The sequence below is a fragment of the Rattus norvegicus genome, chromosome 14 (assembly GCF_021556685.1).
Source record: "Rattus norvegicus strain SHRSP/BbbUtx chromosome 14, alternate assembly SHRSP_T2T, whole genome shotgun sequence".
Lineage (NCBI taxonomy): Eukaryota > Metazoa > Chordata > Mammalia > Rodentia > Muridae > Rattus > Rattus norvegicus.
The window spans coordinates 85897851-85922857 of NC_141547.1; the positions used below are offsets into that span (position 1 = coordinate 85897851).

The 25007-nt window shown below is 47.9% G+C and overlaps 1 protein-coding gene and 1 long non-coding RNA gene across 3 annotated transcripts; both read right to left on the reverse strand.

The window, feature by feature from the left end:
* Positions 1–9385: 9385 nt before the first annotated feature.
* Wap (whey acidic protein) lies at positions 9386–11507 on the reverse strand. The gene is made up of 4 exons (NM_053751.6): positions 11393–11507; positions 10562–10696; positions 10090–10251; positions 9386–9545 (listed from the first exon to the last, which is right to left on the reverse strand). Exons 1-4 carry the CDS (start codon positions 11478–11480, stop codon positions 9517–9519), a joined length of 414 nt encoding a protein of 137 aa, NP_446203.2. The 5' UTR covers positions 11481–11507; the 3' UTR covers positions 9386–9516.
* A 6892-nt stretch (positions 11508–18399) lies between these two features.
* Positions 18400–23334, reverse strand: LOC148001437 (uncharacterized). 2 transcript variants are annotated; one of them, XR_015637722.1, is made up of 3 exons: positions 23160–23334; positions 22839–23055; positions 18400–20868 (listed from the first exon to the last, which is right to left on the reverse strand). It is a non-coding gene; the product is annotated as an uncharacterized LOC148001437 (long non-coding RNA). The 2 variants fall into 2 exon arrangements; XR_015637723.1 differs by having other exon boundaries at positions 18400–21080; positions 23160–23272.
* Between the last annotated feature and the right edge of the window lie 1673 nt (positions 23335–25007).

Sequence of the window (25007 nt, forward strand, 5' to 3'; positions counted from 1 at the left end):
CACCAGCCCTGGAGCAGCTTCCTTTCTTTTTCTTGTGAGAGTTGGGCAGATCCTATTCTGTCAGATCGTTCTCTGCTTCATCACTTTGCCTGCCACTCAGTTAGATAGACACCACCTTCAAACATGGGTGCTTCCTTCTCCAGACTAAAGGTGTGTGCTAAGAGCTGCAACGCCACAACTCGAAACAGGCTTTCCAGTAAATAACACAATCTTGGGGTTCACAGTGTGATCAACTATTCTGTAACAGCTCAGCGAAGGCTTGGAGCCTCCACTCAAGGCTCCTCGAAGCTGTGTGCCACCCTAATCTCATGCCCACACCTAGGCTCAGTTTTCTGGAACCACAGGCTGGACCAGGTGTCCGAGGCCTTGTAGCCCCAGGTGGCCAGCGGAACTGATGCCAGTCTGAAGTAAGGGAATGAGTTCATTTTCTCTGCCAATTAAATAACTAAAAGATAGGGAAGATGTGTTATTAGGGATCCTGGGGAGCCCCAGAAGAGCCATTATATGACACTTAGGGAGTCAGGGTTCTTTCTTAGGGTTTTTACTAATAAAATAATTTAGGAACACACACAAATGGAAGCCTAGGACAATTAGAGTTCAAAAAGAAAACCCCAGGGCAGGCCAGCATAAACCCCAGCGCTGGGGAATGGAGAAGAGGAGCTTGCATGCAGCTTGATCTGAGCAATTCACAGGTCAGCCACTGGGTGGCAGGCGTCCATGTGGTTGGGAGCCAGAGCCATGCAGCTTGGGATAGGGGCTTACAGGTCAGCCACCATGACAGGTAACCTTGTGCTACAGAGCAGAGCTTTAGGAAAAGAGCAAGGGACCCCAAAGTGTTAGGAGATTTAAGACGGGCTTTGGCCAATGTCTTTGTTAGGCTTCTATTGCTGTGATAAAAACCATAGTCAAAAGCAACTTGTGAGGGAGGAAAGGGTTTATTTGGTTTACATTTCTATATCACACATCATCATCAAAGAAAGGACAGGAATTCAAGGCAGAAACTGGAGCAGAGGCCATTGCTAGGGCTGGTCTTGTGCATGGTGTGTTTAGAGACTGAGTTCTGGGGGTAAGGGTTGGGATACTGAGCTCTTTGATCCAAGATCAGGTTGCAATCTAGACATGGGCATTGTATTGACCAATGTGCTGTAAAGAATGATCTTAAGGCTTACCCTGACTCTGTTGCCTGCCTGTGGATACTGTTCCCCTAACTGGGCTGCATCGTCTGGCCTCAGTGGGGAGGATATGCCTAGTCTTGCAGTGACTTGAGGGAATGGGAGGAAGGACCACTGTTCCTGAAGCGAGTGGTGTGGATGCTGAAGCTGAACCAGCCTTCAGCCTCAGGCACCGGACCCTCTGAGTCACCTGAGCTCGCAGCAGTCAGCAGAGCTACTACACCACCTTGCCTCAGACCCAAAAGACAGAAAACAGAATCGCTAACTTTTCCTTGACCGTCCTTTCTATGCAGAAAGATTATTTTTTAGATGGAAAGTATAGAACCAGCGGTATAAGTGAAGGCACTGAAGTGACAGAGCTCAGTTGAATGAAAGATTTGAATCACTGACCCTGTACTCACTAGGAAGTCAGACGGCCTCAAAGGTGAGAGGGGCACCACTGTCTAGTGTGGGAAATGCCATTGTCAAACTTAATGGAGTTTCCCTCAACTCTTTCTGGGAGATATATATATATATATATATATATATATATATATATATATAATCACACACACACACACATATATATATATATATATATATATTGATAAATGTATACTAATATATTAATATATATTATAACAGTATTGTGGTGGTTTGAATATGCTTGGCCCATAGGGAGTGGTACCATTAGGAGATGTGGCCTTGTTGTGTCACTGTGAGGGTGGGCTTCAGAGGCTCTCCGATGCTCAGACTACACCAATTGCAGAAGAGAGCTTCCTCCTTCCTTCCTCCTGAGGATGCCCGTCTTCCTGGCTGCCTTTGGATCAAGATGCAGAACTCTTAGCATCTTCTCTAGCACCATGTCTGCCTGGACACTGCCGTGCTTCTTGCCATGGTGATAATGGACTGAACCCCTGAAGTTGTAAGCCAGTTCCAATTAAATATTTGCCTTTATAAGAGTCGCCTTGAGGGGTTGGGGATTTAGCTCAGTGGTAGCCCTGGGTTCGGTCCCCAGCTCTGGGGGAAAAAAAAAAGAGTTGCCTTGGTCATGGTGTCTCTTTACAGCAATTAAACCTTAAGACAATTATATAATATAATGGTATATTTATAATATAATAACATATATGTATACATACATATGTAGAAGTTAGGACCTGGTTCTTCCTTCTAGTCCCATGCTCCCGAAAATAAGACTCAGACTCAAAATATTACAAATGCCTTGGCCATATCGCTAGGCTCTTTTCTGACTAAAACATAACTTACTCCATGTGGCTGATTACCTGTGCTCAGGTGCCGTGGTCCTATCCCAGAATTGCTTCTGTCTCCCAGATATCCCATCTTCTATTCTACCCTTTCCTATGGCCCATAGGTTTTTAAATTGATAGGTATGCATCCATATAATACACAAGATATGCTTCGTACATATACATACTACACATCTATTACATAATATGTACATATGTGTATATATGTATATAAATATGCACATGCATATATATGTATACAAATTTATACACACACTCCTATACATATAAATCTCCACTTTGGATCAATACAATAGTATTATCTTTGTATCAATTTTTCATATTATATCTGGTTAGGAAATAAAATATACATTTCCTATTTGTATGCAAAATTTTATTAAACAAGTTTCTGATTTAAAAAAGAATATTCTCCAATAATCTCTGACCGGACCATAAAAGACTAGAGCCTGTGACTGGGCTGCAGGGAGAGGAAGGTGGAACTTAAGATGGAGTAGGGGGGTCTCAGGTAGGGACCACGAGGAGAAGAAAAAAGGCAGGGGGAGAGGGAGGTCACTATGAGGCGGGATGGACCATAGCCTGCAGCCAAGAGAATATGGCTGTGAGGACACACATAGAGCAGGGGAAACAGCAGGACTCGGTTGGCAAGTAACACGGGGCCTGTGGCTGGGACGTGGGTGAGAATCTGCACAGCCTGATGCCAAGAGCTTATGAATAAAATGCCAGGTTTCTCTGTCTTGTTTGGGAGCTACACAGGCTAGAGTGGGCAGAAACAGCTCATAAGATTACTTCAATAGGTTACAAAGGCTTGCTCCCCGTGGCTTGCTCAGCCTTTTTTCTTACAACATTGGGGACCACCAGTCCAGGGGTGGCACTGCCCACAGTTGGCTGGGCTCCTGCATTAATCATCACTCAAGAAAATGCTCCACAGCTTGCCCACAGGCCAGTCTTGATGGAGACATTCTTTTCTTTTTTTCAGAGCTGGGGACCGAACCCAGGGCCTTGCGCTTGCTAGGCAAGCGCTCTACCACTGAGCTAAATCCCCAACCCCGAGACATTATTTTCAATTGAGATCCTCCTCCCAGACAACCCTGGCTTGTGTCAAGTTTATAACAAAACAACCCCCCCCACCCAAAACAAACAAAAAACCCCCTAAAATAAACTAGCCAGCACAGGAGGCAGCAACTGAAAGGAAAGGACATGGGGAAGAAGTTGAAGTAACTCCACACTTCCTTGTTGCTGTGAGGGGAAAGTAACTGAAGAAGGAAGGGAGGGAGGGAGGGGTTATTTTGACTCAGTCCATCATGGAGGAGAAGGGTAGCAGCAGGAGCCAGACGCAGCTAGTAACATTGTTAACAGGTGTGGGTCTGATTCAATAGAAATAGAGACATTTTATTAAGAAAAAGAAAAACAGTGTCTGGAGATGGCTCAAGAGTTAAGGACACTTACAGCTCTTGCAGAGGCTTGGGTTTGGCTCCTAGCACCCACATGGCACCTCACAACAGCCTGTAACTACAGTTCCAAGGGATCTAACTTCCTAGTGTATGTAAATTTATGTAAACAAATGCACATAGCACATAATAAATCTTAAGAAAAGAAAAAAAGAAAGGAAAAAATACTCCTGAGACTGGAATTGTGCTAAAGAACTGGAAAAGGCTAAAATGCAAAAGCCCAAGTTCCCCAGTGGCGGGACCCTTTGTGGGTGTTTTTGCATAAGTGCAGATCTCCCAATAGTCAAGTATGCAGCTTTGTTATATGCTGCCCTGGTTGGGAGGGGTTTCCAGTCTTTCTAACTGGCTTTTTTCTCATTTCCCTCCCTCTCCCTCTCCCCCTTCCTTCCTCTCCCCCTTCCCCTCTCCCCCCCCCCCCCAGTGTGTGTGTGTGTGTGTGTGTGCCCCTGCCTGTGCATGGCAGAGGAGAATGTTGGGTGTTCATCAGAGTCTTATTGAAATGGAAGCTTCCCACTTTAGCTAAGTCTGACAGCCAGCAAGTTCCCAGGTCTATCCTCCTCCACCCATCAGTGTGGAGTTACAGCACAGGTAACTACGCATAGCTTTCATGTGAGTGCTGGAGATCTGAACTCAGGGGCTCTTACATTCATGGGATGTGCTCTTACCCACTGAGCCGTCTCCCTAGTTCCTCATTTTAATCATGGTGCTCTTTCTGCTGCCACCATATTACTTCTTCAGTCAGAAAGCAGAGAGAAATGAATGTTCATACTCAACTGGCTTTTTAAAATAAATTTATTTATTTATTTAGGGGAAGAGAGGGTTAGAGACAGTCTAGTCTTAGCTGCCCTGGAGCTCACTCTGTAGACCAGGCTGGCCTCAAACTCCGAGATCCTCCTGCCTCTGCCTTTTGAGTGCTGCTGTGATTAAAGAAGTGTGTCACTGGGCTGGTGAGATGGCTCAGAGGCTGCTCTTCCAGAGGTCCTGAGTGCAATTTTTGCACCTACATGGTGGGTCACAGGATATGGTGCCCTTTTCTGGCCTGAGGATGTATATGCAGCAGAGGACTCAAAAAAAAAAAAAAAAAAAAGTCTGTCACCATTCCTGGCTTTGACTTTCTTCTCTTTATTTAGTCTGGAACTCCATTCCCCAGGATGGGGTTCTCTATCCCCCATTCATGTGTGTTTTCGCTCCTTGTTAAACTCTTCTAGAAACATCTTAATAAGCACACTCAGAGGTCTGTTTCCATGCTCTTTCTAAATCTGGTCAAACTGACAATTAAAATTAACCTTCATAGTTCTTGGACCTTAAGACGGCAAAGCCATGTGACCTACCCTTTCTTCTGACTGGTAGGAGTCAAGAAAGCAGAGACATGAACAAATGTCTACTCACCCCAGATAGGGAACAAAATAAGAGTACTACCCAAATCCAACTCGATGAAACAATGAATTTTCTTTGGGTTAGGAGTATGAGTGAAGGTGTCTTAGTTACTGTTTTATTGCTGTGATAAGCCGCTATGACCAAGACAACATATAGAAAGAGTTTATTGAGAGCTCACAGCTTCAGAGTTAGAGTCTGTGATGATCATGACAGGGAGCGTGGAAGCAAGCACGCTGGTACTGAAGCAGTAGCTGAAGGTTGGCATCTTAATCCACAGTAGGAGGCAGAGAGAGAAAGAACATACACTGGGAATGGCATGGGCGTTTGAAACCTTAGTAACTCCTTTCCAAAAGGTCACACCCCCTAATCCTTCCCAGAGAGTTCCACCAACTGAGACCAAATATTCAAGCATATGATCCTATGGGGGCCTTTCTTATTCAAACTACCACAGAGGGTTACTTATAGGAGAAAAAATGACTCATAGACAACTTAATTACCACATGCCTACCCTAGTATGAGTAATGGCTCATGAGAACTGGGAACCTGGAGCACACTGCACAGCCTGTAGGCAGCTAAATGGGTTAGAGAGGGTCCTTTACAAGTAGCTCACTGGTCTGAGTTTTTTTACATGCAGCTTGCTGGCCTAAGAGTGCCTCTCAGCAGTTTTTATTGCTTATATAAGTTTCAGGTAGGAGGAGCCTAGTGCATATGGTCAATTTCAGAAACTTCCTGAAAGTTTTGTGTTGTTTACTTCCCGGTTTTTTTTTTTTTGTTATTTTATTTATTTACATTTCAAATGTTATCACCCTTCCCGGTGTCCTCTCTGCAAACCCTGTATTACTTTCTGCATTTTAAATCTCTCCTCCGGGGCTGGAGAGATGGCTCAGAGGTTAAGAGCACTGTCTGCTCTTCCAGAGGTCCTGAGTTCAATTCCCAGCAACCACATGGTGGCTCACAACCATCTATAATCAGGTCTGGTGCCCTCTTCTGGCCTGCAGGCATACATGCAGGCAGAAAGCTGTATGACATATACATAATAAATAAATAAATGTTAAAAAAAAAATCTTAAAAAAAAATCTCTCCTCCGCAGGATGAAATTTTTTTTAGCTTTAGCTGCCATCCCCTTCCCCAGTACACTCCTTTTAAGAAAAACCTGTGCCTTTTCTAGGGTTCTCTCCAAGGTGGAAGAAGATTTTTATCTCAGAGGAAATTGCTATAAAACACTACCCTCATCTGATCCAGTTCAATTGGGATGCTGCCAAATCATAGCTTCAGATGGGTGTAAGAAACATTTTTGTTTTGTGTTTCCCTACCCGGGTTGTTAGCCTAACAAGGACCCAGATTTCCCGAGTCCCCTCTTCCCTCTTTATACTCAATGTTGATCCCATCAATTATGAAGTTGAGCTCCCACCAATGGGATGAAACATACTCACCACTTACATCAGAGATGAAAGATAGAGGCCAAGAGTGCTTCCTCCTAGCCTGGTTTGGGTTCTGACACACACACTTCTTTTTGCAAACAGAAATTGCCTTGCCCTTGCTGAATTACTTTTGCTTTTTTTCATGTGTCTCTTCGTGTGACACCAAGATGATTATTTTCCCAGCATAGAGGCTTCAGAGGGTGGTTTCCGTAGCTTCAAATGGGGGCTTCTGCAGGTTCAGATGGGGCTGGTCACCACGAAGACCAGGCACAGGATTAGTGGGCTGGACCTCCCAGCCTTACTAATGACCTCCAGAGAAGAGAGAGGTGACGGTGGTTGACTTCAGTCACCAACAGTCAGTAGTTTATCGATCATGGTTATGTAATGAAACCTTCTTAAAAGCTCTGGACATGGATGCTTAGGAAGACTTCTGGAGTGCCTGGTAGGGACATTCCTGCATCGTCCACTCCTTGACCCCACCCCGTGTCTCTTCTTCTGTGTGATGTTTTGAATAAGAGTGGTCTCCATAGATTTGAATTCTTGGCCATTAGGATTTGGGAGGTAGAGCTTGTTGTTGGAAGAATGTGTTGCTAGAGGTGGCCTTTGGGGTTTCAAAAGCCCAAGCCAGGCCCAGTGGCACCCTCTCTTCATGCTGCCTGTGGGTCAGAGGTAGAGCTTCCAGCTCCTTCACCAGCACCATGTCTGCCTGTGCGCCACCAGCCTTCCGTCTGGACGATAATGGACCAAACCTCTGAAACTATAAGCCAATTAAATGTAAGCCCCAATGAAATGTTTTCCCCCATAAGAATTGTTGTGGTCACGGTGTCTCTTCACAGCAGTAAAGCATTGACTAAGACAATCTGGTTACTCCTGATCTCTGTCCTTCAGGACAAATGCATATTTATAAGTTTGGTGTTTGAAGTGCTTTTGTGAGTTATTCCAATGGCTTGTTTAACTTGAAGCTATTTCTGGAGTAGTTAGTGTCAAGACCTGGGCTCTGGCAGCCCTAACGAGCTAGACTCGGCCACCTGTCCTCAGCACTCCAATTAAAGAATCATTTAGTAGTGAAAAACAGAAAGGATATTTATTTAATATGGCCACGCTGGGGAGAGGAACAAATGCAGACATCCATTGACACAATAGGTCCATCTTTGAGGTCCTGGGTGAGGTTTAGACTTAAATAGGGGGCAGGAGGCAGCTGAGTAATCCTGGTCAAGATGTGGTCCTCATTGTCTTGGCTCCGGTCTAAGGTAAGGTGGTCTGGTAAGCGCTGTGTGAAATCTCCTCTTGCGAAGTTTGCGTTGCTGCGATAAAGACCCATGATCAAAAGCTACTTGTGGGGAAGAAGGGGCTTATTACAGTTACAGTTGTAGTCCATTTTGAAGGGCAGGAATTCAAAGCTGGAACTGAAGCAGAGACCATGGAGGAACTTTACTAGCTTCCTTACCCTGACTTGTTTGGCCTGGTTTTATTTATTTACTTTTAATATACCTCCAGGGCTACCTCCCCAGGGATGGCACTACCCACAGTGTCCTGGATTCTCCCCACCAATTACTAATCAAGAAAATCTCCCACATGTCTACAGGCCAATCTGAGGGGATCTCAAATGAGGTTCCCTGTCCCTGGCTTGGGTCAGGTTGACGGGAAAATAAAATAAAAATAAAAACACCTCGGGGTTGGGGATTTGGCTCAGTGGTAGAGCGCTTGAGACCCTGGGTTCGGTCTCCAGCTCGGGGGGGGGGGGAGAAAAGAAAAAAAAAAAAAAAAGAACACCTCTACTTCTGGTTACAAAGGGACAGTGGAAGTGACCGAATCGGGAACGTGGGAGTCTCTAGGCTTGGAGCTGGTATCTGAAGTTGGGACTGAACTTGTGGAGTCCGATGTGAATCTGGGCTGCCAGTGTCAGGCTTGGCATGAGCTGTGCGTGATGTTGTTTGTGTCTGAGTAGGGCACACATGTCTTGCTGGAGTGCCTATACAATGCTGGCTAGGAGCTGTGTCAGTGTGTGGCCCACCTTATCCTGCACACTCGATTACTATGCCTTGCTTCCACTGTGGCACCCTTGAAGCCCTGTGCTGGCTAATCTTACATCAACTTGACATAAAACTAGAATTATGTGAATAGATGGAAACTTAACTGAAGAAATGCCTTCTTAAGATCCAGCTGTAAGACTTTTTTTAACTAGTTATTGATTGGGGTGGGAGGAGCCCACTATGGGCGTTGCCATTCCTGGCCTGGTGGTCCTGGGTTCTATAAGAAAGCAGGCTGAGCAAGTCAGGGGGAAGCAACCCAGTAAGCAGCACTCCTCCATGGCGGCTGCATCAGCTCCTGCCTCCAGGTTCCTGCCCTGTGTGAGTTCCTGCCCTGACTTCCTTCAGTGATGAATGACATGAATGTATAAACCAATAAACCCTTTCCTCCCCAACTTGCTTTTCTGGCCATGGTGTTTCATTGTGGCAATAGAAACCCCTTGTAAGCTCAGCTTCTGCTCTGTCTGGGCCTGGGGCTGGCCACACCTTGGAAGGATTCAGATGCAGGAGATACTCATGCTTCTGGAGCCAGGTGAGGAGGCCTGTCCTGGTCCTGAGGTCTCCCTTGGTCCCACAGTCTGGATGCAGTTTGTCTGTGGCTCAGCAAGTCTGACTCAGCATCCTGCCCTCCCTCCCTTCTGTGCTCGTTCATTCTGTCAAGAGCTCAGGACAGATAGACAGACAGAGACATAAAGCCAAATGGATTTTTATTAGCAGCAGTTAGAAAGCATTATGTTCTCTCTGGATCCAAGAGTGAAGGTTCTTGCTGTACAGGCTTGGGCTGGTCACTCCTGACAGGCAGGGATCCCAGGGCAGGCTTCTCACTGAAAGGATATCACTGTAGGAGATTCTGTAGGAGATACAGATGGGGATAAGAAGAGGGAGGTTACTAACCTCTCCTTCTACCCTAGTCAGACCCAGACTCCAGGGACCTGCAGGGCAGACACCTTAATGACTTTGCAGGTGAGCGTGTACCATTCTTTTTTTTTTTTTCCGGAGCTGGGGACCGAACCCAGGGCCTTGCGATTGCTAGGCAAGCACTCTACCACTGAACTAAATCCCCAACCTCTGAGCTCATGTTCTTAACTTTGAGCACTTCACTGTTTACTCAGGTTAAATGCCAAAGGCATCACAAGGCTCCCAGATTCACCAGGACTAGCACTGAGTGCTAGAATGGCCTGTTCTCTCAGGCCTCCTTGTTCACTGACATTCACTTCACAGCAAGTGACCATAGACTTGTGGGGTGAGCATGGCTAGGATATTCTCCTCCTACCCCGGGACCTAGTCCTGTGTGATTCTCACATGGTATCTGCTCTTGGATCTGATAAAGAGTAAGGTGGGCGCCAGAGGGGGTCTAGGGAGAAATGGAGCTCCAGGGTCTTGAGGCTGCATACCTGGTTCTGGGTCCATACAACTCATGATACAGCCATTGTTGCAGCATTTCATGGTGCCAGAACAATCACTGTCGATGGAGCATGGGTTGTCCTTTGGGCATGGTCCAGCAGCGATCATCTGGATTGGATTCCAGGGGCAGCGGCCAGCCTTTTGAACCTCAACTGGGGAAGAGATGGTCACTCTCTTACCACCCAAAGCCCTTTCATGCCGCAGCTTTGTTGAATGCACTTTACTGAGCTCCTGACTGAAAAGACCCCATTTTGTGAATGGGGCATTTGTTGAGGTCTGTCCTATTGTCAGGCAGCACCCTTGGAAGCCCAAGACCCCAGGGGCCGGGTTGGGCAACAGGCTGCAGGGAGGGTCTGGCAGGTGAGTGGGGCTCCGAATTGGTGTGTGGGTAAAGGGCTATTCCTCTCTAGGCAGGCTCTTGTCCCTGTTTGCTCTTCTCCACCACCATGGGCAGGGACTTACTGTTGACAGGAGTTTTGCAGGGCCTACCACAGGAACTGGGACAACACATGTCATTCTGGGCACACTCCTCGTTGGTTTGACAGTTGATACATTCTGTGTCCTCACTGGAGCTGTCATCAGGGCACATGGACTGAACTGTACAAAAGACGGGGAGGTAAGTGGGGGCCTAGATGTCACCCTCACTTCTAAGACTTCTCAGAAGAAGGCCCAGAGACAGAAGCTACAAAGAGCCAAGCCTTTGAAGAGCCTTAAAGGTGAGCAAATCAAAACAAAACAAAACAAAAAAACCCCAAAAACCAAAAAACAAACAAACAAAAAACCTGCCAGAATTGAGGTCTAGGTGACAGAATCATAAGAAAGCAACTGTGAATATTAGGAAGCACATCATAGGCTCATGGTCCTAGGCAGAGCATTAAGCCACAGGCTCATGGTCCTAGACAGAGCATTAAGCCACAGGCTCATGGTCCTAGGCAGAGCATTAAGCCACAGGCTCATGGTCCTAGACAGAGCATTAAGTCACAGGCTCATGGCCATGGGCAGAGCATTAAGTCACAGGCTCATCCATTATAGGTAGAGCATTAAGAATCTGACTAGAAGTGACCAGGGTCTGAGGGTAACTTCTGTCAACCTGTCTCTCAACCTCAACATTTTCCACCCAGGTCCCTGGCTGTGCAGCTTGTGTGGGACAGGCCCCTACTTCCTGCCATCCTTGAATTCTCCCCTAGGGGTGTCCTTTTGTTCCTTGTCTCCTCAGCATAGGCAGCTGGGATCAGTCAGGGAGGGGGGCTCTCCAAGCCACACCCTGCAGTAAGGTGAATACCTGGGGCCTACCTGAGTTGAAGACATGTTCCTGTAGGTTCCGAGCAAGGGCTACCTCCAGGGCCAGCAGGCCAAGAACGAGGCTGATGAAGCAGCGCATGGTGTCGGCGGCGGCAGGCAAGTGATGACTGATGGTAGCCTGAGTGTCTGAGATGCATTTAAAGGACCCACAGGAGGAAGACTTTGGGGAAGGAGGGGGGCAGGCTGGCATAGGCGTAGATGGGCTAAAACACTTCCTTCTTGGACACATGCAGAGAGCAGGCCCAGGCTGCCAGGAACAAGGCTCACAATGGAGTCCATTTTTAAGAAGTCCTTTGTAAGGGTGGTCGTTATTTTTCCACTTAAAAGGTAAAACTTGTTTATCGTGAAAATGAAGAAAATTAAGGAGCAGAGAAGGAAGAAATGGGATCTGTAACAAATGTGACAGATATCACTTTGAATGGTTGGGTTGGGACCCCTTTCTCAGACAAAGGAAATTCCGAGGGCTGGAGAGATGGCTCAGTGGTTGGGAGCACTGACTGCTCTTCCAGAGGTCCTGAGTTCAGGTCCCAGCAACCACATGGTGGCTCACAACCATCTGGGATCCAGTGGGATATGATGCCCTCTTCTGGTGTGTCTGAAGATAGCGACAGTGTGCTCACATACATGAAATAAATAAAAATCTTAAAAAAAAAAAAAAAAAAGGAAATTCCGAGCTCCAAATGTGTACAGTCACATCAGAGGATGGTTTCTTTTCCTGGTGCTTTTCTGGAGTTTTCTAAAAAGTTTTATAAGAATGTGGAGGCACTTGCTCCTTGTAGAGAGTACAGGGTACACATCAAAAAAGGATTGCCTGTGCAGGGAACCTTGGAAGCCCACTTCTCAGAAGGGCCCCATGCTGTGCCAACGGTGTCATGGGCCCGGATGGGATGTCCTGTTGGGCACTGTGCCCATTGCTCTCGGGACATTTCCTTGACTTCTCTTGCAAGGAAGGGGATGCAATGACTCAGAGTGAGTGACTGTGTGTTTACTGGCTGTCAGCGCCAGCCTATGGTGCAGCCCATACTCCTTTGACTGGCCGGAGGTCTTCACTGATGGCCCATGGCCTCTCCTCTTTGAAGACAAAGTCCCAGGGGAAGCTCTTTCAGGCTGTAACCTTGATATTTCGTTTCAGGCCAGCCCCAAAGGAAAACCTGTGCCTGCCAGCAGCCTCTCGCTAGTCCCCTGAGCCCCCAGGCCTTGGCAACTACCTCTCTGCTCGGTTTCTGCGTCTGTCTATTCTGGGCATCTCATGTAAATGGGATCTGGCAGTAGGCAGCCCGTTGAGTGTGAGTGTGCTTTCCTTACTGAGCTCTTACGTTTATCATCTGCCTCGTGGAAGTTGCCAGTGCTTCAGTCCCATGTACGGGCCACAGCAGGCACATAACATTTGTTGTCCCATCTAACACAGTCATCCCCACATTTAGGCCACTGCCATGCTTGTGTTATTCAAGTCTAAGTCACAGCTCTGCTCTGCCAATGCTCTGTTTCCACCCCTGTTTCCATTACCGCCTTGGCTGGAACAGAAGGAGGGCCACCAGGAAAGGGCTGGCCAGGGTTTCTTGCTTGAGTTTCCCAGAAGACCTTGCGTCTTAGGAGCCGGCGTTCTGTTCTCTCTGTGTCTTGCCGGGGCTCTGTACACACGGAGCCAGGCCTGATGCACTCTACATCCTATGCACACTGGCTGTTCTTGCCGAGGTATCACTGTCCTGCTGTACTTACAGACACAGGCCCAAAGGGGAAACCACTGAGAATCTCAAGCTGATGACTGTAGTTATAAACACAGGTGACTATATACAGGTTGCTGGCACGAAGCCAGCAGGCCTCCTGGATAAACCTCTTTGAGTTCTTTCTTGGTTGCTTCCATGGGTCTCAGAGCCCCTGTCCCTCCCCTCCTTCCCAGCTATGGTCATGTCTAATAGTGAGATTCTGCTGCTACCCCCTGCCTTTCCAAGTGGTTTGGCCTCTCTTGGTCCATGCCTGCGTCCTCAGCCTCTTGAAGCCCTAAGCCCCTGTTTGAGCCCCTTCCTCTCACTCCTCATCTGCCTGTGGACACCTTTGGATGTGTATGCGGTGTGTGATGAGTAGCTGTGACGAGAGTCTCTGTTGTATAACCCCTTTTTACTTAAGGGGTCTCCATGATCTGCACCCATTGGCAGGGCTCCGAACTCCTCCCACTCTGCTATAGCAGCAAAGGAATTCTAGCTTCAGAGAGGAGCCAACAGACAGGTTGAGCCCACCCTGTGGCCTGCAGATGGCCAGAAGCTCCTCAGCTCCACCATCTTGCTTCAGCTGATGTGTGTGTGAGCATGTGTATATGTATGTGTATGTGTGTGAGTATGTACAAGTGTATATGAGTATATACAAGTGTTTGTATATATGAGTTTATATGAGTGTGTGTGTGTGTGTGTGTGTGTGTGTGTGTGTGTGTGCACGTGCGTATGTGTATATATGTAAGATCAGGTCTCTCCAGTTCCTCTTATCCTCTTTAAGAGCCACAGGAGGAGAGAGTTGGGTCACCTGGAAGGGAAGTGGCCTCAGTTCCAGCCCTCATTCCTGGAGGTTTGTTTCTTACCCTTTTCGGAGATAATCAAAACAGGTTCGAACATGGTCAGCTTTTAGGAAGATAACATCTCTTTTTCTTCCCTTCCACTTAGAGGTATCTTGGAAACTGGTCCCTCTGTCGATACACAGATACATTGTTGGATGGCCGGTTGGTTTGCATAGCATTATGGATATGACCATATATTTCCTGGCCTATCCAAGAAACTTAGATGGTTCCTAATTCCTTATTTTCTTTTTAAATTCTATTTAACATGTCATGTTTGAGAGTTTTGTCTGCCTGTATTTTTGTGTACCGTGTCATGTGTGCCTGGTGCCCATGGAGGCCAGAGGAGGGCATCAGATTCTAGAACTGGAGTTAAGGATGCTTACGTTCCACCATGCAGGGCCATTCAGGCCGGGTCCTCTGCAAGTATAGTGAGTTCTTTGCTCTGAGCCATCCCTCCAGGTATCCCACTTCCCCACCATGCCTGATTTATTACTGCGGCAAATGTGCACAGAGGCCAAAGGCTCTGCAGGGTTCAGATACAGAAGCAACACTGTTGAGAAACAGATTTCTTGATTTGCCCATGTGGCGGGTCCTGTCTAGGATTCTTCCAGGAGACTCCCAATTCTGGACTCCTGCTGGCACACATGGCTACAAGCGGTCCATGTCCCCAACTCCAGTCATTAAGCACTCTCATCCTGCCCATGTGGATAGACGGATAGTTAAAGATGCAGGTGTCATCATTGTTTTATTGTTAGTAGGTCTATAGTGTGTGTGTGTGTGTGTGTGTGTGTGTGTGTGTGTGTGTGTTAGGTTGGGTTAGAGGACAGCTTTCAGGGGCTGGTTCTCTACCTCCACTGTGGGCTCCAGTGATCAAAGTCAGACATGGTCAGGCTTGCATGGCCTGCTCAGCCATCTCACCAGCCCGCGAATACTAATACGCTACTTTTATTTTATGTGTATGTATGTTTTGCCTGTGTACATGGCTGTGTATATGTGTGCAGTGTCACAGAAGCCAGAAGATGGCATCAGATCTTCTGGAACTGGAGTTACAGATGGTTCTGAGCTGCCGTGTGGGAGCAGGAAACCTTGCTTTTTTAAAAATCATTGTTGTAGGACTGGAGAGATGGCTCAGTGGATAAGAGCACCCGACTGCTCTTCCAGAGGTCCTGAGTTCAATTCCCAGCAACCACATGGTGGCTCACAACCATCTGTACTGATATCTGATGCCCTCTTCGGGTGTGTCTGAAGACAGCAACAGTGTACTTATATATAATAAATAAATAAATCTTTTAAAAAAATCATGGTTTTAAACATATAAAGAAGAAGAAATAGTTTAAAAAAAAAAAAAGCACCCGCCAATCACGTGCCTGGCTTCACAGTTGAAAAGCTCGTTCCGGAGTCAGTGCCACTGTCTGTGCTGTCATATGTTAGTCCTTGTGGTTCTGTCCCTGAGTACTTTTGTATGGGACTGGGAAACCAAGGGTCGTTTTCCTATGTATACAATTCTCCTGTGTTAATGGCTCCGTGCTGCTCCTGCTCATGGGCTAGGCACGGGGTCAGACTTTCCTTCTGGCCTCTACAGGAGAGGTGCAGTCCCTCCTTCAGGCTACCCTGTATCCCTCCTCATTTCCTGTCCGTTCACAGACAACTCCCCTCTGCCCTTTCACTCCCATGACCCCTAAGCCCAGCCGCCCTGGGGATCCGTCTTTGTCTTTCCTTTACTTCAGGGAAGTTATTATGCCCTGAGCTCCTGGTAAAATGGAGGAGCGACAGCATCTTTCATACTGGTCTAGACTGAGGACTAACAACATACAGATAGAGAATGAGAACACTTCCAAGCAGAGAAGGTCTTCCGCGGATGGCAGTGGATGGCTTGGAAAGATAATCTCTGGTCAGGCGTGGTGGTGCAAGCTGTCACTTGGAAGGCAGAGGCAAGTGGATCTCTGTGAGTTCAAGGTCAGTCTGATCTGCAGAGTGAGTTGCAGAACAGCCAAGGGCTACATGGAGAGAATAGTGTGAGTGAGTGTGTGTGTGTGTGTATCTGGCTAGGGCTGTAGTTCAGTGGTAGAGCTTTTTCCTAGCATGTGTGAAGAAAGCACCTTGGATTCCCTCCTCAGCAACACAGAGAGAGAGGGAGAGAGGGGAGAGAGAGAGGTGGGGAGAGAGAGAGGAGAGAGACAGACAGACAGAGGGGGGAAGGGAGAGAGAGAGAGAGAGAGAGAGAGAGAGAGAGAGAGAGAGAGAGAGAGAGAAAGAGAGAGAGAGAGTGTGGAAGAGAAGAGAAGAGAGGAGACATATCTGGACCTCTATCTGGCTCTATATTTTGAAGTGCCTGTATTATATTCTTCCTCTGTGCATATACACAATAAGTGTCAGACCGTGGGCAGCAGCCCTGGTGACATCTTGTCAAGATTTTTGCAAAGCATTGTCAGTGGTTGGGGAGCAGTCAACTCTGCTAGCAGGCTACTGACATCTTTAAAAAAAGATTATCTATTTTATGTATAAGAGTACACTGTAGCTCTTCAGACACACCAGAAGGGGGCATCAGATCCCATTACAGATGGTTGTGAGCCACCATGTGGTTGCTGGGAATTGAACTCAGCACCTCTGGAAGAGCAGTCAGTGCTGGTAACCACTGACCCATTTCTCCAACCTGAGGTTACTGCCATTTTGAAGCATTTTCTCAGCTTCTAAAAGACCCAATTTTAGAGCTTCGCATGGTGTCTCGCACTTTTGATCCCAGCAAAGGGATCACCAGCCAGGAGTCAAAGGCAAGCAGATCTCTGTGGGTCCAGGCCAGCCTGGTTTATGTAGTGAGCTCTGGTCCAGCGAGGGCTACTTAGAGAGACGCTACCACAAACACATCACATTGATTTTAGGGTGCAATTGTGGGACATGGATAGAACCCTTCCTCTCTGCACTCTGTATGGACAGAGGGGAGAACAGAAATCTGTACTTCTGTCCCAGTACTCGAGGGGACGTAGTCTTAGGGCCCAGGATGACACTGGCCAGTTGAGGACATGTGTTTCTGTGAGGTTGGGTAAGTGTAGGGAGAACAGGGAGGCCTGGCTGAACATGGAGTTCATGAGGTACACACATATCCTCAGAGCCTGCAGGCTAGGTCAGGAAGCCAGAAGGTTCTAGGAATGAAGACATTACTCTGAATTCACCAGGCCCAGAGGCAAGGGGCATGGGGTTCTTGTGCCCTGGGGGTGTTCTGGTTCTTGGTTTGCCAGTCTTGAGGCTGTGTTCTTCCAATATGTGTTTGCCCTTTCATGCCCCATCGAGTCTGCATGACCAGGGTGGATTTTGGTAGTACACACTGTGCACTTTTTGTCCTATGGGGTCAGTTAGGCTGGCATTTCCCCTGAAACTCTGAGGCAGCAGACAGGGCGGCTGAGGAGGCCAGGCTGGTCCCTGAGCTTGCTTCTTTCTCGTAGTGCTTGTTATGGCTTCTGGGTGTACATCCTGCCCTCATTCTTGGTCATGGTACTTAGGAACTCTGAGTGAGGGTCTCTCCCTCTTCAGTGGAGTCATGACTGTGTGTCATCCTTGTCACTGGGGTCACTACCCTGTCTGCTGACCTTAGTCATAGGCCTTGCCTGCTTGTTCTGAGGCTCTCCCCCACACCCCCTCATATCCCTCAGCATACCCCTATATAATGTGGTCTCACCTTCCCCAAAGCTCCTTGACCTGTCTGTCCGCTGTTCAGCAGCACCCAGGACAAGTGTGTTAGACACCCAGATGGCACTGGCTGCTCTAAGCAAGGAGACGAGGCTTACACGGCTGTCATACTAGACGATGTGACGTTCGTGTGTTCCCTTGTGGCTCATTAGCTAGCACTTGTCTGTGTTGGGAACGCAGTGGATGGGGTGCAGCCTCCAGAGGTGCTCCCTGAGGTGCAGCTGTGAGGCCTCTGTTGTGGCCTCGGGGCAGCTGAAAGCACAGGTGAGGGCAGTTGTCTGAGGACCTGATGCTCAGGTGGATCATGGAGGATGGATGGCTACCCTCTGACCTCCACCCTCGCTCACTACGGCGCCCGCACGGCTGCATACAGTCTCACACATACACGCATACACAGGTAAAATAAATACAGAATGAAAATGAAAGGAAGTGAGCCAACTGGCTGCCCAAGGACAGGATGGGTACAGGGTGTGCAGGGGCCGAGGAGGGAGAGCTGGCTGGCACCGAGTCTAGGCTCACCATGTTCAAGTGAGAAGGCAGGAGTGCTGGGAAGGAGTGAGGCGTTGAGAAGGGGGAGGGCCTGGGCTCTCCTCTGGCAAGAGGAGAAGTTTGAACTGCTACTTCCTCCTTCGGAAAACTGCCGGGAGGGTTTTTGTGACTCAGGTGGGGACTGAGGAGAACTAGCAGGTGATCGAGGAGTGGTTTCTCAACAGTCTGGGGAAACCCTTTACAGCCTAGGGGGCCTTTTTTTTTTTTTTTTTTTATTCAATCACGCTGTGATTTAGATGAAAACTTGGGACAAGCTCCCAGGCTTGTGGACCCTGAAGGACAGTAGGGATCAGAACATCAAGATGGTCCCCACCTTGGAAAAGAGGCCCCAGCTTCCTCTTTCACACCACTCCTCCTTAGGCACAGGGTAGAGTTCACTGGGGCTTAACCTGGGGTCTCAGATGCCTGGGAGAAGACCCCGAGTTTCTCCTCTAGTAGAGACCGGTTAGTGTTCCAGTCTACTGGAAATATTTCAGGGGCTCCACCATCCTCTACAGAACCAGCCCAGAGCCAGGACTGCCCTTGACACATTAAATCCATTGTTTGTTAGGGCGTGACAAATGGTTCTACAGTTAAGAGCACTTGTCGCTCCTGCTGAAGATGCGGGCTTGATTCCTAGCACCCATGTGGCAGCCAAGGATGGCGCCTAAGTCCAGTTCTAGGGGTCCTGCCCCCAGCCTTTGTGGGCACTGCACGTGCACTGCACTTACACGCAGGTAAATGTTCTTGTGCATAAAGTACAAATAAGTAAAATCTTTGAAAAAATTATTATCATCCCCCATTCCATTAAAAATTATTTTCAGGGGCTGGGGATTTGGCTCAGCGGTAGAGCGCTTGCCTAGCAAGCGCAAGGCCCTGGGTTCCGTCCCCAGCTCCGAAAAAAAGAAAAAAAGAAAAAAATTATTTTCAAGGCTGGAGAGATGGCTCAGCGGTTAAGAGCAATGACTGCTCTTCCAGAGGTAATGAGTTCAAATCCCAGCAACCACATGGTGGCTCACAACCATCTGTGATGGGATCTGGTGCCCTCTTCTGGTGTGTGTCAAGATAGTTACAGTGTACATAAATAATTCTTAAAAAAAAAAAAGTTGAAGATGGTGGAAATTAAGTCACTAGGGAGCAGCAGCTCTGGAGCGATGGCTTAGTGGTTAGAAGCTCTGGCTGCTCGTACAGAGGACCTCGGCTTGGTTCCCAGCACACACACGGTGGCTTACAACTATCTGTAACTCCAGTTCTTGGGGATCCACCAATAGGTTCTTCTAGCTAGTCTCTGAGGACACTGCATGCATATAGTGCACATGACATGCAGGCAGACATTCATACACACACGTTAAGATATATGTCTACATCTGTATGTATATGTATATGTATAGCAGGCAGAGATCCTGCAGAAGGCCTGGATCATGACCCTAGAGCACCAGTACAGGCTCGACACAGCACATTAGAAAGTGAAAAAGGTGCCTGAGAGGCGGCTCAGTAATAAGGGCCCGGACTCCTCTTCCAGAGGAACTGGGTTTGATTCCCAACACCTATATGGAATATGGAGGTATCCAGAGGCTCTAGTTCCAGAAGACCCACTACCCTTTTCAGGCCTCTGAGGGCACCAGGCACACCAGCAGTACTCAGACACATATACAGGTGAAACACCCACACATATTTAAAAAAGAGAGAGAGAGAGAGAGAAAAAGACTCAGGAGAAGACGAGGACCATAGGAACCATGTGTAGTCTGAGGTCAGGGAAGCTAGAAGCCGGAATGTTTCCTGGATTGTGTGTGTGTGTGTGTGTGTGTGTGTGTGTGTGTGTGTGTGTGTGTGTGTGCGCGCGCACGCGCGCGCGCGTGTGTGAATCCCAGAAAACCATTCTACAGTCTGTTATTTTGACACTGCTGTTAGTACACTTGGTGCGTCAGAGTCTGCCCTCGGTCAGGGTCAGCCACCTCTCCTCAGTAAACCAAGGAAAGGGCCAACGTTAACAAAGGAGGATGATTCAGTGTGACCACAATGGGAAGAGGGACAAAGAGACCCTCCCCAGCCCATCTTCGGGGACTGAAGTCTGAGTAGCTGCCCACGGGTGATCTAAGTAATTCCCTAAAGGTTTGGCACCGCCCACCACCAACTTTTCTTTGCTTCCTGGTCTGAGAATAAACAGACCATTCAAATGAAGACAAGCTGTTGGTACCACAGACGTGGTACACAAGGGGCCAGCCACCTCCACGCAGTGACAGAGTCCCACGCAGTCAGGGGAGATGACAGGGGACAGCTCCATAAGGGACATGGAGCGCCGCTGGGAGTTGCATGGGGAGGCTGTAGGTGGTCTTCTCTGATTGGCCTCAGTTGAAGTGGGACTAGGATACAAAACGCTGTCAGTTACTGGTCAAGCTCTGGTTACTAGGGCCGATGAGTTGCTTGACTTGGTACTCATTGTTACATGATGTGTGGCCTCCTGCAAACTGCTTCACAAGCCCGTGGATGGCCTGAGTTGAGTCCCTTTCTCAGACATGTTGTGGACATGATTTGCACGACGTACAGGCTCTCCCTGGGTTCTAGTAAGTCAGAAGACAGCCAGTTTGGATCAATCTCCTCTTTGGGAAGCAGTCTAGAAGTCAAACCGCTGGCGAGATGAGAAAGACAGGAACCTGGTGGGCATCTTCAGCTCGAAATCCTGGAGAAGAGCTGCGCGTCCCGCCTCCTTGTTGGGCAGGCCCCGGAAAAGCAGGGAAGGAAGACAGGTCAGCTCATACCCGTGTGGCCATCTTACTGCTGGTAGTGTCAACCTTGGATAGCTCTTGCCAGGTGTTTCCTCTGCTGAGATTGACTAGGGGCTCTGACCTCTCAACGCTGCGCCTCTGCTGTTCTTTTGCACACGGACCCTAGACAAAGCCTCTGCGTTTGCCCCGAGACCTAAGGAAAACAAAACTAAACCAAACCAAGACAAAAACAAACAAAAAAACAAACAAAAATACCGAAACAACAAAACCAAACCAAAACAATAATAAAACAAACAAACAACCCCCCACCTCCCCAAAAAAACCGAGCAAAATTACAAAGCAGTTCACAGCTCCCTCCACTGGCTCATATGAGTTACTGCAGTTGCTTTATCAAAAACAACTTCTGGTTCCCTAGTCCCAGCGCCAGCCTCCATCCACCGCTGAGCCAGGCTTTCTTCCGCCCTCTCTATGTCAAAGCCAAGTCCTGAGCCCCAGTGCTTTTCCTTGCTTTCTCCATGGTACGTGTTGTCCCTTTGACCCCCTTGTTCAGCCACATCGGTTTCCTGATGTCCCTCTCCCAGAGGATCTTGACTCTGCGGTTAAGTAACGACATCTTTGTGGCGGTTGTCTTGGAGAATATAGGTGAGGTTGTGTGAATACTCTTGTTTTCCTGAGAGCTGTGTGCATTTTAACCAGTGTTCGGGACTCTCGGCTCACCTCTGTTCATGCTCTGGAACATTCTCGTTAGCTCCGTTCCCTTCTGAGTATTTTCGTGACTCCACCTTATGCCTAGCGAGAGTTTGGTGTTTCTGGGCTCTGGCATGGTTGGAACCAATGCTGCTTTCCTTTCTGGGTCCCTCTGGAGCCGACAGCACAGCTGTCGCCAGCTCATGGGGTCCTCCAGCTTGAGAAGTGCAGCTGGGGGAACTGCCTTTTGATCTACTTCTGCTTTAGAAATATGTTTATTAACTTTATATGTGTGTGTGAGTGTGAGCATGTGTATGTGTGAGTGTGTATGTGTATGTGTGTGTATATGAATGTGTGTGTTTGTGTGAGCATGTATGTGTGTGAGCATGTGTGTGTGTGAGAGTGTGTACATGTGTATGTGTGAGTGTGTATGTGTGTGAGAGTGTGTATGTGTGTTGTATGTGTATGTGAGTGTGAACATGTGTATGTGTGTGTATGTGTATGTATGTGTATGTGTGAGTGTGAGCATGTATAACTGAGTGTGTATGTGTGTAGGTGTGTTGTATGTGTATGTGTGTGTATGTGTGTGAGTATGTATGTGTGAGTGCGTGTATGTGTGTGATTGTATTTGTGTGTGAGTGTGTATATGTGTGAGTGTGTTCGTATGTGTGTGTGTGAGTGTGAAGGTGAGAGGAGAACCTTCTAGAACTGTTTCTCTCTTATCATGTGAGTCCTAGAGATCAAACTCAGGTTGCCAGGTATTGTGTCTTTGCCCTCTGAAGCACCTCCCTGCCCCACACCCCCATCCCTCCTGTTTTGGACAGGGTCTTGCTTTGTAGCCTAGCCTGGCCTCAAATGCATGGTCCTTCTGCTTCTGCCTCCCAAGGACTGGGATACAGGTCTGAGGCTAAGTCTGCTGTTTCAAATACAAATTAAACAAACAAACAAACAAACAAACAAAACAAAGACAGATCCAGGAGTACTATCTGAATTGAGGTGAATTTTAGATGTCAATTACGAAGCAAAATTTAAACAGTGCGGAAAGAGCAATGCAGAGTGTCTCATTAAGAATTTTACACACTGATAACACATTGAAGGAATATGCACCAAAAAGAGGGAGAAAGGTAGCCTTTCAGTGTAATGAATTAGAGGATGTTTGGTTAGAACCTGAAACTTCAGATTCGGGGTTGTAGCTCAACGGTAGAGAGCTTGCTTGGTACTCCCTGGACCTTGCGTTTGCTGCAGAACAAATTTAGAATCTTACCTGTGGTATTTTGCTTTCTTCCTTGGTTGCAGGATTTAGGTACATGTGTGCTTATACAGAAGTCCACGTCACAGTCTTCCCTGACAGCTCTCCTCTGAGGGATGCTGAGGGAACTGCCCCTGGGAACTATCCTTTCTCAGGAGATGGCAAATCTGGGCCTGAAGGAACAGCTCTATGCTCTCACAGTGCTGTTCAGGCCTGTCGTGTGACACTATCCCTGGGGAGACATGAACAATCGTCTATAGATTCCAGGCAGATGAAGGGAAGGGTACTACCAAAGTCCATCCTGGTGAACCAGTGAGTTCCATCAGGGTTACTTACAGGAGCAGAAGTGACTCAAAGACCATCAGCACCAGCACAGGGGACAATTTACCAGACGCTGGAAGCCCGGAGCACACCGCACAACCTGCAGGCAGCTCAGAAGCTTGGAGAGTGTCCTTTCCGGTTAGCTCAGTTGGTTTGGAGCCCTGCCCGGCAGCCCAGTTTATTTGAGAGTGTGTTTCGGCATTCTTCATTGCTTATATCTGCTGAGGCGGGGGTGGGGGTGGGGCTCTAGTGAATCTAGTCTGCTTCAGGGGCTTCCTGTGGCTATTGAGTTGTTTAGTTCTGAGTTTAATGGACTCCCTTGCAGAGCGGAATGTGTGTCATCTCCCCTTAAAACAATGGTTCTCAATCTTCTTTTTTTTTTTTTTTTTTCCGGAGCTGGGGACCGAACTCAGGGCCTTGCGCTTGCTAGGCAAGCGCTCTACCACTGAGCTAAATCCCCAACCCGGTTCTCGATCTTCTTAATGCTGTGACCCTTTAGTACAGTTCCTCATGTTGTGCTGACCCCCAACCATAAAGTTAATTTTGTTCCTCCTTCCCAACTATAAATTTGCTACTGTTGATACTTTCAGGTGGCTGACACCAAGTAAGTGAAGGATCCTTTGAGGACCACAGGGAGCTCCAGATGTCAGCTCTGACCCTTCGCACAGGCACCTGGCAGGAATAGGGTTAGTAAGCTAAAGGTCATATCGCACAGAGAAGGGAAAGAGGTCACGGGAAGGTGGAAGTGATTGCTAATTTTGTCCATCTAAGGCCAATGAGGCTCTGTCTGAACACTTACAAATCACACGTGCATACACACACACACACACACACACACACACACACATGCACAGGCTCTGTCTGAACACTTACATCACACACACACACACACACACACACACACCATTCCACATCATGGACACCGTCACTGCACACATTCACTTGTTACACACACGCAAGCACTGCACATACATCACACGCTCCTGTGAACACACCTCTCGTATGTTATATCTCTCACACTTATAAGAACCGTGTTGCACCCGCAGGTGTGGCCCGCACATAAACTCTCACTGTAAATATGACCTAACAGCGCCAGGCCCTGAGATGCTGATCCCAGCTCTGCCCATTGTTTGCCGTGGGAAAGAGGGACCTCCCTCTAGGCACAGGTCTGCTGCAGAAGGTCAGTGTTGGCATTTTGTCTAGGCTCCGCCCCATAGTTACCTGGCAAAAGCCAGGTGGCCTGACTCACTATAAAAGGGGCTGCTTGACCCCTCCTCTCTTTCTTGCTTTCTTGCTCTGTCCTCTTGCCCCTCACCCCCTCTTTCTCCATTCCTCTCCGCCTTCTCTCTCCTTGCGCTCATGGCCGGCCGCTACTCCTCTACTCTCTCTCTCTCTCTCTCTCTGCCTTTTTCTGTCTCTACTACCCTCTCGACTCCCCTCCCCATGCCCTGAATAAACTCTATTCTTTTTTTCTTTTCTTTTTTTTTTTTTTTTCGGAGCTGGGGACTGAACCCAGGGCCTTGTGCTTGCTAGGTAGGCTCTCTACCACTGAGCTAAATCCCCAACCCCTAATAAACTCTATTCTATACTATACAATTGTGTGGCTGGTCCCTCAAGGGGAAGGGATGCCTCAGCATGGGCCCACAGAGGCATCCCTTCCCCCACACCTGAGTACACATCCACCAAACATATTCCTTCTCTCCTTTATCTTTTTTTTTTTTTTTAAAGATTTATTTATTTAATGTATATGGGTACACTGGAGCTGTCTTCAGACACACCAGAAGAGGGCAGCAGATCTCATTACAGATGGTTGGGAGCCACCATGTGGTTGCTGGGAATTGAACTCAGGACCTGTGGAAGGGC

What these genes read in the sequence shown, in the direction of transcription:
- Wap (NM_053751.6), bottom strand. Translation starts at nt 11,480, where the DNA reads ATGCGCTGCTTCATCAGCCTCGTTCTTGGCCTGCTGGCCCTGGAGGTA. An exon ending in GGAACATGTCTTCAACTCAG is followed by an intron (nt 10,697 to 11,392) that starts GTAGGCCCCAGG and finishes TCTTTTGTACAG; the next exon opens with TTCAGTCCATGTGCCCTGAT. An exon ending in CTGCAAAACTCCTGTCAACA is followed by an intron (nt 10,252 to 10,561) that starts GTAAGTCCCTGC and finishes TCTCTTCCCCAG; the next exon opens with TTGAGGTTCAAAAGGCTGGC.